Source organism: Macrotis lagotis, chromosome X (genome assembly GCF_037893015.1).
Source record: "Macrotis lagotis isolate mMagLag1 chromosome X, bilby.v1.9.chrom.fasta, whole genome shotgun sequence".
Classification (NCBI taxonomy): domain Eukaryota; kingdom Metazoa; phylum Chordata; class Mammalia; order Peramelemorphia; family Peramelidae; genus Macrotis; species Macrotis lagotis.
The window spans coordinates 81,333,784-81,345,845 of NC_133666.1; the positions used below are offsets into that span (position 1 = coordinate 81,333,784).

Below are 12,062 nucleotides of genomic sequence, written 5' to 3' on the forward strand. Positions count from 1 at the left end.
CTGGGTATACCTGTCTCCTTTGCCTCACCCTAATGTGGGTGGCCCCATAGAATTCATATAATGGTGTCTGACTATTTCTTCTCCTTTCTGCCTCTTCACTCTAACACACTTATCCCCTACACTACCCCCTCAATCCTCCCCCTCGCCCTCCCCTTGGCCGCCATCGATTGGTAGGTTTGGTGATGTCTGCGTTCACTGTCGTCATCCTGGTCATCTACTTCGTGATCTACAACTTTGTCATTGGTGGGCGGACCTGGCTCTCCAATTGCACACCCGTCTATGTGCAGTACTTCGTCAAGTTCTTCATCATCGGAGTCACTGTCTTAGTTGTTGCTGTTCCTGAAGGACTGCCACTAGCTGTCACCATCTCCCTGGCATACTCAGTCAAGGTAAGGGGCTGGTACCACCAACATAACTGTCTCCTCTGAGGAAGCCTACCTTAAGTAACAGGCCAACATACTCCTTAAATAGTGCACGTTTCCCATTGGAGTGATGCCATCTTCCCCTACCAGATTGTACACTCCATGAGGGCAGGGACCAGAGCTTTTCACTACTTTGCATGTCATTCAGTAAGCAATCAAGCAGCATTTAGGAAGAGACTGCTATATGGAGAGATAAAAAAAAGAAGCAAACCAGGCCCCTGCCCTCAAGGAGGTTACATTTTATCAGGGGATAGCTATGAGTACATAAAGATAGATTCAAAACAAATCCAAAGTAAAAATGAGGTCAGTGGGCAGGAGGCAGTGGAAGATAAGGGGTGACCTCAAGTAAGGTAGTCCTTGAGTTGAACCTTGAAAGAGGCTAGGGATTTTAAGAGGCTGAGGTAAGAACAGATTACATTCAAGGCATAGAGCACAGCCTGTGCAAAAGCCTGGAGAGAGGAGATTGAAATAACAAGAAGACTAATTTGAGGTGGAAAGCAGAGTGTGTGCAAAATGTCTAGAAATGTGACAATAGAGGAGTTAAGATGAGGGGGAATCCTCAGAGCTTCTTGAGCCAAGGAGTGACATGGTCAGTCCTATACTTTAGGAATGTCACTTTGGTATCTAGAAGATGGACTGAAGTGGGGAGACAGTTGAGGCACGGAGGCTATTAGAAGGTAGTTACAATAGTCCAAATAAGAGACAATGAGGGTCCAAACTTGGGAGGGAGGAGGTGGTGACTGAGCAGAGACAAGGCATCTAATAAGTCAGAATTTCTTCAAATTGAATTTTCATTCCCTCCCCCACCCCTCAGGGGCTCTCATGTTCATCTCAAACACACATTATATTCTTTGCAGAATGATTGCCGAAGGCCAGCAGTCCCCTGTAAACAAACCGAGCTTCCTTAGGGTCCTGGGCCTTAGTCTCTTAGAGATTGTTTTCAGTCCTGGACAGAAGTCTGTCACCACATGATTGGATCATGGGATAGACCTTTATACTCTTATGCTCTACTTCCCAATAGGTCTTATAGCAAATAGTGCAATATTATATTATGGTACGATATAATATAGTATATGATATTGTACACTAATACAATATAATTCAATTATTGCATTATGCATGCAATAATACAATACACTGAACAATAATTGTACAATAACACCATATATTGCAATAATAATACAACATGGGACACAATATAGGGCAATATTATAATACAATAATAATACAGTATAATACAACATACAATAGTGTACAATAAAACAGTACTATGACACAATAAACCTTTATTGAGCACCAACTATGTATTAGGCTAAGTGCTAAGGATACAAAAAAAGGCAAAAGAGTCTGCCCACAAGGAGCTTACAATCCTGTAGGGAAGACAACACACAAACCAATATAGACACAGCAAGCTCTGGACAGGATAAATAGGAAATAATGACCTGAGGGAAAGTACCAGGATTAAGTGGTGTAGGTGTAGGGGAAGGCTTCCTGAAGGAAGTAAGATTTTAGTTTGGACTTAAAGGAAGCCAAGGAGGTCAGTAGGCAGCATGGAGGAGGGAGAACCTGGAGGACGACCAGAAAGAGATGGAGAGGTTTGTTTGTGGAACAGCCAGGAGGTCTCTGTCACCTGATCCAAAATATGGGAACTGAAATAGATGCTTTCTAAGGTCCCTTCTAGGTCTACATGCACTTAAGCTCTGTGACTGGCCTACAAAGCCAAAAAGTACTGTCTAGGATAGTCTAGATAGAGATGTTTGGAAAGCTTTCTCTAAAAGCTTTTTCCCCTTCTCATTCACTGACAAATTTCTCCCCACTGCCAGCCAGAACTATGATGGAGGTGGTCTAGTCAGTCCCCAAGAGAGGAAGGGAGAATCCCAAATCATAGACTAAGAGCAGGACATCCATGACTAGATTCTTCAAGCCCAAAATAGCATCATACAGTTGGAAGGGGCCCCAAGAGTCTAAGCCATCCAAGAGAGACATTCATTGATTTTCCTTGGGAAGATTTCTGAAGCTGGAGGCTCCTCTCTCTCTCTCTCTCTCTCTCTCTCTCTCTCTCTCTCTCTCTCTCTCTCTCTCTCGGTTACCCATCCCAGTGTTTAATCATCCCAACAGACTCAGATTCCTTATTGCTATCTGCCCCACTCTCTAGTCCTAAAGAATTCCCTAGACAATTTGGACAATAGCAAGGAAGGATTTCTTCAGTCACTAGGCAAAGGGTCATCTTGAATACTATGGAGAGGGGAATAATTTTAATGATTTATAATTTCTGGGGAAGACCCAGGCAACTTAGAGATACCTCCTCACCAGGAGTTATTTCACGTTATAAAGGAAAATTCCTACATTTCAAACGAATTTGTCACATGTAGTGTCCATCAATTATAGCCAGTTAGTAGACCATATCAATACTTCCTTCTCAACCTAATAAGCTGTTGAATTGATTAATGGGGGGGGGGGGGCGGCTAGGTGGCCTAGTGGATAAAGCACCGGCCCTGGAGTCAGGAGTACCTGGGTTCAAATCCCGTCTCAGACACTTCATAATTACCTAGCTGTGTGGCCTTGGGCAAGCCACTTAACCCCATTTGCCTTGCAACAACAACAACAAAAAAAAAAAAAAAAAAACCTGAATTGATTAACGGCTTCTCTTTCCATTAGGAATTGTTAGCATTACACAAGGGCCTGGCTCTGGTGAAGTGTTTGGGATTTTGCTGCTGTTGTTGTTCCCAAGGCTATTTTAGATATACCCATCTGAGGGTTAACAAACCCTACTGAGGACAACTGAATAAGTAGCACAATCGATATCCCCTTCGATTTGCAGAAAATGATGAAAGATAACAACCTCGTCCGCCATCTGGATGCCTGTGAGACCATGGGCAATGCTACTGCTATCTGCTCAGACAAGACAGGAACACTCACCACCAATCGTATGACAGTGGTTCAGTCCTACGTGGGTGACACACACTACAAAGAGATCCCCGACCCCACCAATCTGAACCCCAAAATCCTGGATCTCCTTGTCCATGCCATTTCCATCAACAGTGCCTACACCACCAAAGTGCTAGTAAGTCTGGAAAGAGTTGGGAGAGGAGGGACAGGCAGGGGCCCCACCTAGAACAGGGCCACATGGGGGCTGACCACTGGCCAAATCCTCATTGTACTTCACTTAAGAACTGCCAAATAAGGAGATAGAGAGCTCTTGATCATTAGAAAAGATCAGTGACCATCAGTCAGGAAACTGTTATGGGAATCCCTGTAAGAGAAAGGGAGACCAGATGAACCTGATCCTGAGGTTCTGGGGAGCTATGAGCTCTATGAGAGTGGAAGGGGAAGGGAAACTTAAGCACCTAGAAATCTCAGCCACTGTGATGATACAATGAATCCTGACAATGAGTTCTTCAAGAAAATATCTTCAATTTGGGAAATGAATCCATATTCTGCTTTTACCATTTCTCCAAATTCAACGAAAACAAACCAACTTGAAACATGGTTGTTGCTTGTTTAATCCCTGTCCCCCATACCTTGTGGCTTTGGCAGATCTCAGTCCCCAAGTCTTTATCAGGAAGGAGGAGATCCAATATTTGGACTCTGGGAGCTCCTATTTAGCTGGAGAGACAAGACGGACCCAAGGAAGCTGATGAGGTCATGAAATCTCAGAGCTGGAAGGAAACCCAGGTCTTCTAGTCCCCACCTCCCCATCCAGGGAACAAGAGTACTTTCTACAACTTTCTTGTCAAGTCTTTATTTGAAGACCACCAGTGAAGGGAAGCCACTCAAACCCTCACCTCCTAAGGCAGCCTACATCACTTTGTTAGGGAACTAAAATCTCTCTCCTGTCCCAACTACACTTAGTTTATCCCTCTGAGGTTGAGCTGAATATGTTCAGTCTATCCTCTATTTGACAAGGATAGAATAGCTTTCCCTCTCTTCTTGTTCTGGGCCAGCAGCTGAATTCCCTAGTATGACTGGAAAAACATGTGGGTGGTGGGCTAGGGAGCCAAGATTCTCTGGCCTGACAAATTAATTGTCTTTCCTTCCCCAAGCCTCCAGAGAAGGAAGGAGGTCTCCCACGACAGGTTGGCAATAAAACAGAGTGTGCCCTGCTGGGCTTTGTCCTGGACTTGAAACAGGACTTCCAGCCAGTGCGGGACCAGATTCCTGAACAGAAGCTTTATAAGGTTTATACCTTCAACTCTGTCCGCAAGTCAATGAGTACTGTCATCTGCATGCCTGATGGTGGCTTCCGACTGTTCAGCAAAGGAGCTTCAGAAATCCTTCTCAAAAAGTGAGTAGTGGCCCCCTGCCTTATCTTAGACTTCAAGGCTGTCACTTTTTTCTGTACTGGTTCCCCACACTCCTCAGCCTGGCATTCAAGGCCCTCTGCCATCTGGCTTCCCACTTACACCTCCTACAACTAACTCCCCTCTGCTCCAGTCACTCCATACTCCTCACACTCACATTCCTCTTCTCTAGGATATCTATCTCTATGCCTAGAGACAGAGATAGAAAGCAAGAGACAGACAGTGTTGCCTTGAGTATTGAGATGCCCCAGGCTCACCTGGTTAGTATGTTTTGTAGGCAGGACTCAAACTCAAATCTCTGTCCCATTTTTCCCTTTCTTTCCAAACAAGAAGGATGAAGAGAGCTTTGGCTAGGGTAGTGGCTAGGAGAAACGGAAGGTGTAGAGAGATATAACTTAATCATGGAAGAGGCCTTTTGGAAAATGGAATTATCATTAAGGCAAGGTAAGAAACTATTCACTCCTCTGCATCTGTTGAAAAAAGTTCCAACAGATGTCTGGATAATTTAAGCCCCCTGTCATTACTATATCATTCCTCTGTGCCAGTCTCATGATCTGTTCCCCACACTTTCCAACTATGTCCTCTTTCTGCCCAGGTAGTTTGTAGTACACTCCAATGACAAAATCGCTCTTGTTCTCTCCTTTGATCTTGTCTCAAATGCTATCCCCCTCATCTCTACCCCTGGTTTCTGAATTTCCTTACAGGAGTTTGTATACTTTCTTAATATTCATTGCTCCTCCAGGCTCCATGGCCTGACATGTTTCCTTTGAATAAGGTATAGTCTTCCAAAGCTATAGTCTAGTCATGGATTTTATCTCACTGAATCTCAGGGATATATGTAAAGTTAAGTTTGCCCCCTTGCATTTAGGACTTCAAGCTGTTCTTCCTTGTTGTCTTAACTTTGGCCTTTGGGTTTCGATATTTGAGTGGTGAGTTTATTTCTTGGACTTTGTCTCCTGTGAAGTGTTGGCTGTTTTAGCTGCCATTCTCCTCTCTATGATCTTGGTAGATGGGTAGGTAATTTTCTCACTCTCCCATACTTCCTTGGTTTTAAACTCTTTTGAATTGATTTGCAAAACATCAAGGAAACCCATTGTCATGACCCACCCAATAGCCTATCATTCCTAGACATCCTCATCCTCAGATTCCAACTTCTTAATGAGATTTCCCAAAGCAATTTTTCCTCTTTTGCATTCCTTACTTTTAATAGGCTTTCTGTTTTGGTCAAAATCCTGAGGGGCTTCCCCTCCCAGGTTGATTTTTTTTTCTTTTTTTTACTAAGAGGCCATTCTTTGCCTCATTTTAACCTAGCCTTAATCAATGAATGGGCATTGCCTCAGACAAACTGAGACCTGAGAAAGACCCTAGCTCAAAAAGACCAAGACCTCCCACTGTATCTGTGGATGCTGGGTGCTGGATGCCAGAAATGAGACCAATTACCCTGATTTATATCGGGGAAACTCCAGAGGAGAAAGTGAGGCTGGTGATTGCATGGCCCTCCTCACCTAAGTCCATTTCACTTGCAAGGCATAACATCACCTCCCTGATGTCATGGTCCTCTTCAGGAACAAAAGACAAACTACAACAACAGTAATCGGCAGGGAGGAAAGTCTTACTGTGCTCTAGTTGAATTTATAAGGGCCCTCCAATTTCTGGAATCTTAGTTGCTTAGAATTTTTTAAAATTAGAATTGTTATCCATGTCTTTTTTATTTTTTAAATATTTTATTAGTTTTCCAATTATATACAACAGTAGTTACTACCTATTATTTTTAAAGATTTTATTTATTTTGTTTTATAATTTTCCCCCAATCTTACTTCCCTCCCCCCACCCCCACAGAAGGCAATTTGCCAGTCTTTACATTGTTTCCATGGTATACATTGATCCAAATTGAGTATGATGAGAGAGAAATCATATCCTTAAGGAAGAAACATAAAGTACAAGAGATAATAAGATCAGACAATAAGATATCAGGGTTTTTTTTTTCCTAATTTAAAGGTAATAGTGCTTGGTCTTTGTTCAAACTCCACAGTTGTTTCTCTGGATACAGATGGTATTCTCCATTGCAGAGAGTCCCAAATTGTCCCTGATTGTTGCACTAATGGAATGAGCAAGTCCACCAAGGTTGATCATCACCCCCATGTTGCTGTTAGAGTGTACAGTGTTTTTATGGTTCTGCTCATCTCGTTCAACATCAGTTCATGCAAATCTTTCCAGGCTTCTCTGAAATCCCATTCCTCTTGGTTTCTAATAGAACAGTAGTGTTCCATAACATACATATACCACAGTTTGTTCAGCCATCCCCCAAAGGATGGACATCCACTCGAATTCTTATTCTTTGCCTCCACAAACAGGGCTGCTATGAATATTTTTGTACAAGTGATGTTTTTACCCTTTTTCAGGATCTCTTCAGGTTATATACCCAGTAGTGGCATTGCTGGATCAAAGGGCATGCACATTTTTATTGCCCAAAGACATAATTCCAGATTGCTCTGCAGAAAGGTTGGATGAATTCACAGCTCCACCAACAATTAGTCCCTCAGATTTCCCACATTCCTTCCAACATTGAATATTGCCCTTTCTGGTCATATTGACCAATCTGATACGTGTGAGATGGTACCTCAGAGCTGCTTTAGTTTGCATTTCTCTAAACAGTAATGTTTTAGAGCATTTTTTTCATATAACTATGGATAACTTTGATTTCCTCATCTATAAATTGCCTTTGCAAATCCTTTGACCACTTGTCAATTTTGAATGGTTTTTTTTTATAAATTTGACTCAGTTCTCTGTATATTTTAGAAATGAGTCCTTTGCCAGAAATACTAGTTGTAAAAATAAAATTAGAATTTTTAAGAGTTTGATGACAGAAGACACTTGATATTTTTCTACTCAAATTTCAACTGGCCAAAAGCCTACTTGTGGCCACAATTCTCAATGTTGAGCAACAACCATACATGAATTGGGGGACACAGGGAAGTTTTGATTCTCACCAACTCACTCTGTTTTATCAATTTTACTGCTTTGTTTTTCCCTTTACCTTACCCCCTCCTTTCTTCCACTTCTGTCCTTCACTCCACTTCTCCAGATGCACCAATATCTTAAACAGCAATGGAGAACTCCGCAGCTTCCGTCCTCGGGACAGGGATGAGATGGTGAAGAAGATCATTGAACCGATGGCCTGTGATGGCCTACGGACCATCTGCATTGCCTACCGGGACTTTTCTGCAGGCCAGGAGCCCGAATGGGACAATGAGACTGAAATTGTTGGAGAACTCACCTGTATTGCTGTTGTAGGCATCGAAGATCCTGTGCGACCTGAGGTAGGGATTAAATCATAAGAATTCCTATCATTTCTACTGAACTTTAAGGTTTACAGGGTGCTTTCTCCCAAAGATAACATAAGTACTATTATCCCTGTTTTGCCGAGGAAGGCCAGAAAGACAAAATGACTTGCTCACTGTCATATAGCTAGTAAATTGAAAGAGCCAGGACTCAAACCCATGACTTCAGATGCCAGCTCCTGTGTTCTTTCAACTATACCATGATACCTTTTATAACTCACACTTTTTCCAACATTCTGAATTTTTTCTTTCTCCCATCAACCAATAAATTTCTCTTCTTCCCTTATAAGAAGCAATAACATTTGACTTTGGAGGGCACTGATCTGTGCCTAGGTATGTAGTATTTCAGTATATTTTGCTCCAAGGAAAATTATCTATCTTATTATGAAAATGTAAAAATAGTACCTTTTCTCCACTCCCCACCTGAGACTACCAAATGTACTTCTTCCTAGATTGTCATAGAAGAAACAGACAGGAAGAAAGCATAAATAGGAGATAGAGAGTTTCATTAAATTCTTAAATAATAGATATATAAGAGGGAGTTTCCAAATGTTCCCTGAAAGGGACCTTCTGCTTCAACCTGACTGGTATCCTCACTGGATATGGAATCAGAGGACCTATGTTTGAATCCCACATCTTCTGCTTCCAGTCCATATGATCTTGGACAAGTCCCTTCAACTCCCGGTAAGTTTCTTAAAATGATAGTCAGACAAAACAGTTCTAAGTCCCTTCTGGTTCTAAACCTATTATCCTCTGGAACTCTTCTATGTCAGACTCATTCCCACCTTTGCTCCAGCTACTCCCAACCAGAATATCCTGCCTTCTCCTTTCTGTCCATCCTATTTCAACCTTCTTTTAGGAAGTCTTAGCTGATACCCCAGCTCAACCCCCTTGTTTTCTTATTCCTCAGATTTCTTCTGGCCCTTAGCATTTATAATTCAAGGTTTAACCCTCAGATGCCCACTGAGTGCTCTTTGTGGATGAGGCTTATCTTCCTATACAGACTGGGAATCTCTTGGAGCAAGTCTCAAGCCTCCTCCTCCATGCTCTCCCCTATCCTTGAGCTCAGGGCTAGACACACAGTATAAATTCGCTGACTACTTGATTTATTGATGGACTGACATTTGTGACAGCTTTCAAGTCTGGGAGGATGCAGTCTGTGAGAATGACCATGACCCCTCTGGGGTCTTCATCAGAGGCTATATCCTGGCCCTAAGGAACCATGTGGATGGTCCAGGAGGAGGATTTGCATGTCCTGGGTTTTGAAAATGAATTGATTTTAGTTTTAAGCACTTATTTTCTTTTTGATTAGAATAATAATTCATTCAACTGGAATTGGACAACATGGACCTGAGGGGGATAAAAAGAAGTCATAGATAGATAGATAGATAGATAGATAGATAGATAGATAGAGAGATAGATAGATAGATATAGATAGATACGGATAGATGGATAAAGTCAACAAATAACCATAGAGTGCTGGAGCCAGGAGAAACCTTGAGATCATCTAAACCAAATCCATCATTTTATAGGTGAAGAAACAGAAGCCCAGAGAGGGAAGTTAACTTCATTGAGGCCACATAGCAAGTTAGGAACAGAGCTGAAACCTTGCTCAAAAGCCATTTCATTCCCTTAGAATGTTGCCTTCCCCTGCTCTTACTTCGAATCTTCCAAGTTTGCCTCTTTAGGGAGCCTTCCCTGACCACTTGAGAGAGAAAGCTCAGGATACTTGGATTTGAGTTCTAATTCTGCCACTGATTAGCTGTGTGACCTTGAGCAGGTAATTTCTCCTCTCTGGGTCTCATCCAAAGTCACAGAGTAGCAACTTAACTTTTCTTTTCATGGCCCTTCCTTATTTCTTTTTTTCCAGATAATGTTTTCCATTCATTATTTGCTCTATGTTCTCTCATTTATTTTTATATTAAGCTCTCCACATTCCAAACTGGTTCTTTGGGGGGCTTTGAAGGAGAAACTTGCAAACTTTTCCACTTGGATGTTTGGATTGGGGTTGGCTGCACTTAGACCCACCATCACCACTTCACCCCCCCCCCCAAATATAAAGGTCCCACCTCTGTCGGGCCAAGTAAATGGACGCCTGTTAGGCACCTCAAAAGAAGATATTCATAGCAACCTGGCCTCATTCTGCCAAGGCTTTTCAGGATCGTAAACATGCACTGAATAACTGGCCACTTGTTGGCCTCAGCCCTAGTGTGGTTCCCTCTCCATGTTTGGTGTTTGCCTAAGTGTGCATGTGCGTCTGTGCTTGGGTGTGCAAAGCTAGCCAGTGACTGCCGCCCTTTACAGACAGTTCCAGAACTGACCTCCCTAGGGCCCCCTGGGCCTTGAATCCTTCCCCCTAATCTCCCAGACCCTGAAAATGTTCAAACTGGAAGGGACCTTGGAACTGTTCCAGGACAACTCTCTCTCTTTGACACTTGAGGAACCCAAGGCCCAGAGAAGACAAATGACTAACTCGACGTCACCCAACCCAAAGTAACACAAGCAAGCCTGGAAATGTAGGTCTCCAGACTTTCAGCCCAGGGCCTTTGCCATTGCACAATGGTGCCTTTGAAATCAGAAGAGTAGAAGCTGGCTCAACACAACCAGCATTTATCTAGTACCTACTATGTGCCCCACTCTTTCCAGAAGCTGGGGTACAAACAGAAAAGTGAGAACCAGTTCCTGTCTTTAAGCATTTTGCATTTCTTCAGGTTTGAGGTGGAGTGGATATATAGAAATAAATAAGGATCATCTCAGGAAAAAGAAGATGTAAAAGCTTCCTGTCTTGCTTCAGGGAGGGCCCAGTTGAGGTTATATAACATAAATATGTAGTGGACCCAAGGCAGCATGGGTTTTGGGACTCTATAACTCCATTCATTCTTGTGTGAATAGTACTGAAGGAGGCAGATGGGATGAAGGAAAAAAGCATTTAATCAAGGTGCCAGACATAGTGCTAATCACTTTACAAATATCTTATTTGATCTACACAATTCTGGGATGTGGATGCTTTCATTATTCTCATTTTATAGTTGAGGAAACCGAGGCAGACGGAAATTTTGATTTTATTTTGTTGTTATTCTTGACTTGTACAGGGTTCCACAGCTCTTAAGTGTCTGAGGCCAAATTTGAACTTGAGTCTTTCTGGCTTTCAGGCCATTTCAGGCTCATTTCACCACCTATTTGCCTTTTCAAGGAAGAATCTCAGGTTGGGCCATAACAGTGCTTCATCAAGGCAAGGGACTGTAGTGACAAGCTGAATTGATATACCAAGAGGTTGAGAAAGAAAAGGAAAGAAAACACAGCCAATGCAGGGGTGATGGCCAGGAAAGAGATAAGGTAAAAGAATCAGAGATTACAGTAAGGATAAAAAATAGACTTAAAACTTCTAAGAAGGGAAGGGAAAATGAAATGATAACAGATTGTGACCAAAGAAGGGAATTTCAGAACTCACACATACATAGAAGTGGAATATTTGTGAACGATGGCAAGATCAAGGCTATGACTGTTTCTGGGTGGAGCTGAGGTAGAACAACCATATTGAGGAAATGAAAGGTTAGGGTATTTGAGGAAAGTATCAATATGTATGTTGAAGGCAGGAGTTGGAGAAGAGAAAAAGACTGGGCCAGGGATGAAAATCGTTAAATAAGGAAGGCAAATAGCCTTGGCTCAGTCCACTAGGACCTGACTGGGTGATGAATTTGAATAGTGGAGGAGGAGAAGCTACTGAGGGAAAGTGGTAAAGAACGTGACAGTGGGGGGGGGGGCAAGGAGGAATCCAACTCCCTCATCACAACCAGTGAGTTGGGAAAGGGCAAAGGGAAGGGTTATGAGTGGAAGTGGTGGGAGTTGGAGGGGGGAAGGGAGCCAAAGGAGGGCTGTGCCATCAAGTGAGAGTCTAGGGCTCAGTGAGAGCTGAAAGATGGAGAGAACAAGTAAGAAAAAGACCTAAGATGAAAGCTAGTTTGGTCTTAAATGCTTAGGGCTTTGACTTTTAAAAA

General features: G+C 42.6%; 1 protein-coding gene across 3 annotated transcripts in view; it reads left to right on the top strand.

Moving 5' to 3' along the window:
- ATP2B3 (ATPase plasma membrane Ca2+ transporting 3) overlaps nucleotides 1–12,062 on the top strand; it is a 99,237-nt gene that overhangs the window by 40,894 nt on the left and 46,281 nt on the right. For all 3 annotated transcript variants that reach the window (XM_074201307.1, XM_074201305.1, XM_074201308.1), the window contains exons 7-10: nucleotides 175–389; nucleotides 3,244–3,486; nucleotides 4,466–4,707; nucleotides 7,809–8,043. In XM_074201307.1, coding sequence (XP_074057408.1) covers nucleotides 175–389; nucleotides 3,244–3,486; nucleotides 4,466–4,707; nucleotides 7,809–8,043 — 935 coding nt within the window. The remainder of the gene's footprint in view (nucleotides 1–174; nucleotides 390–3,243; nucleotides 3,487–4,465; nucleotides 4,708–7,808; nucleotides 8,044–12,062) is intronic.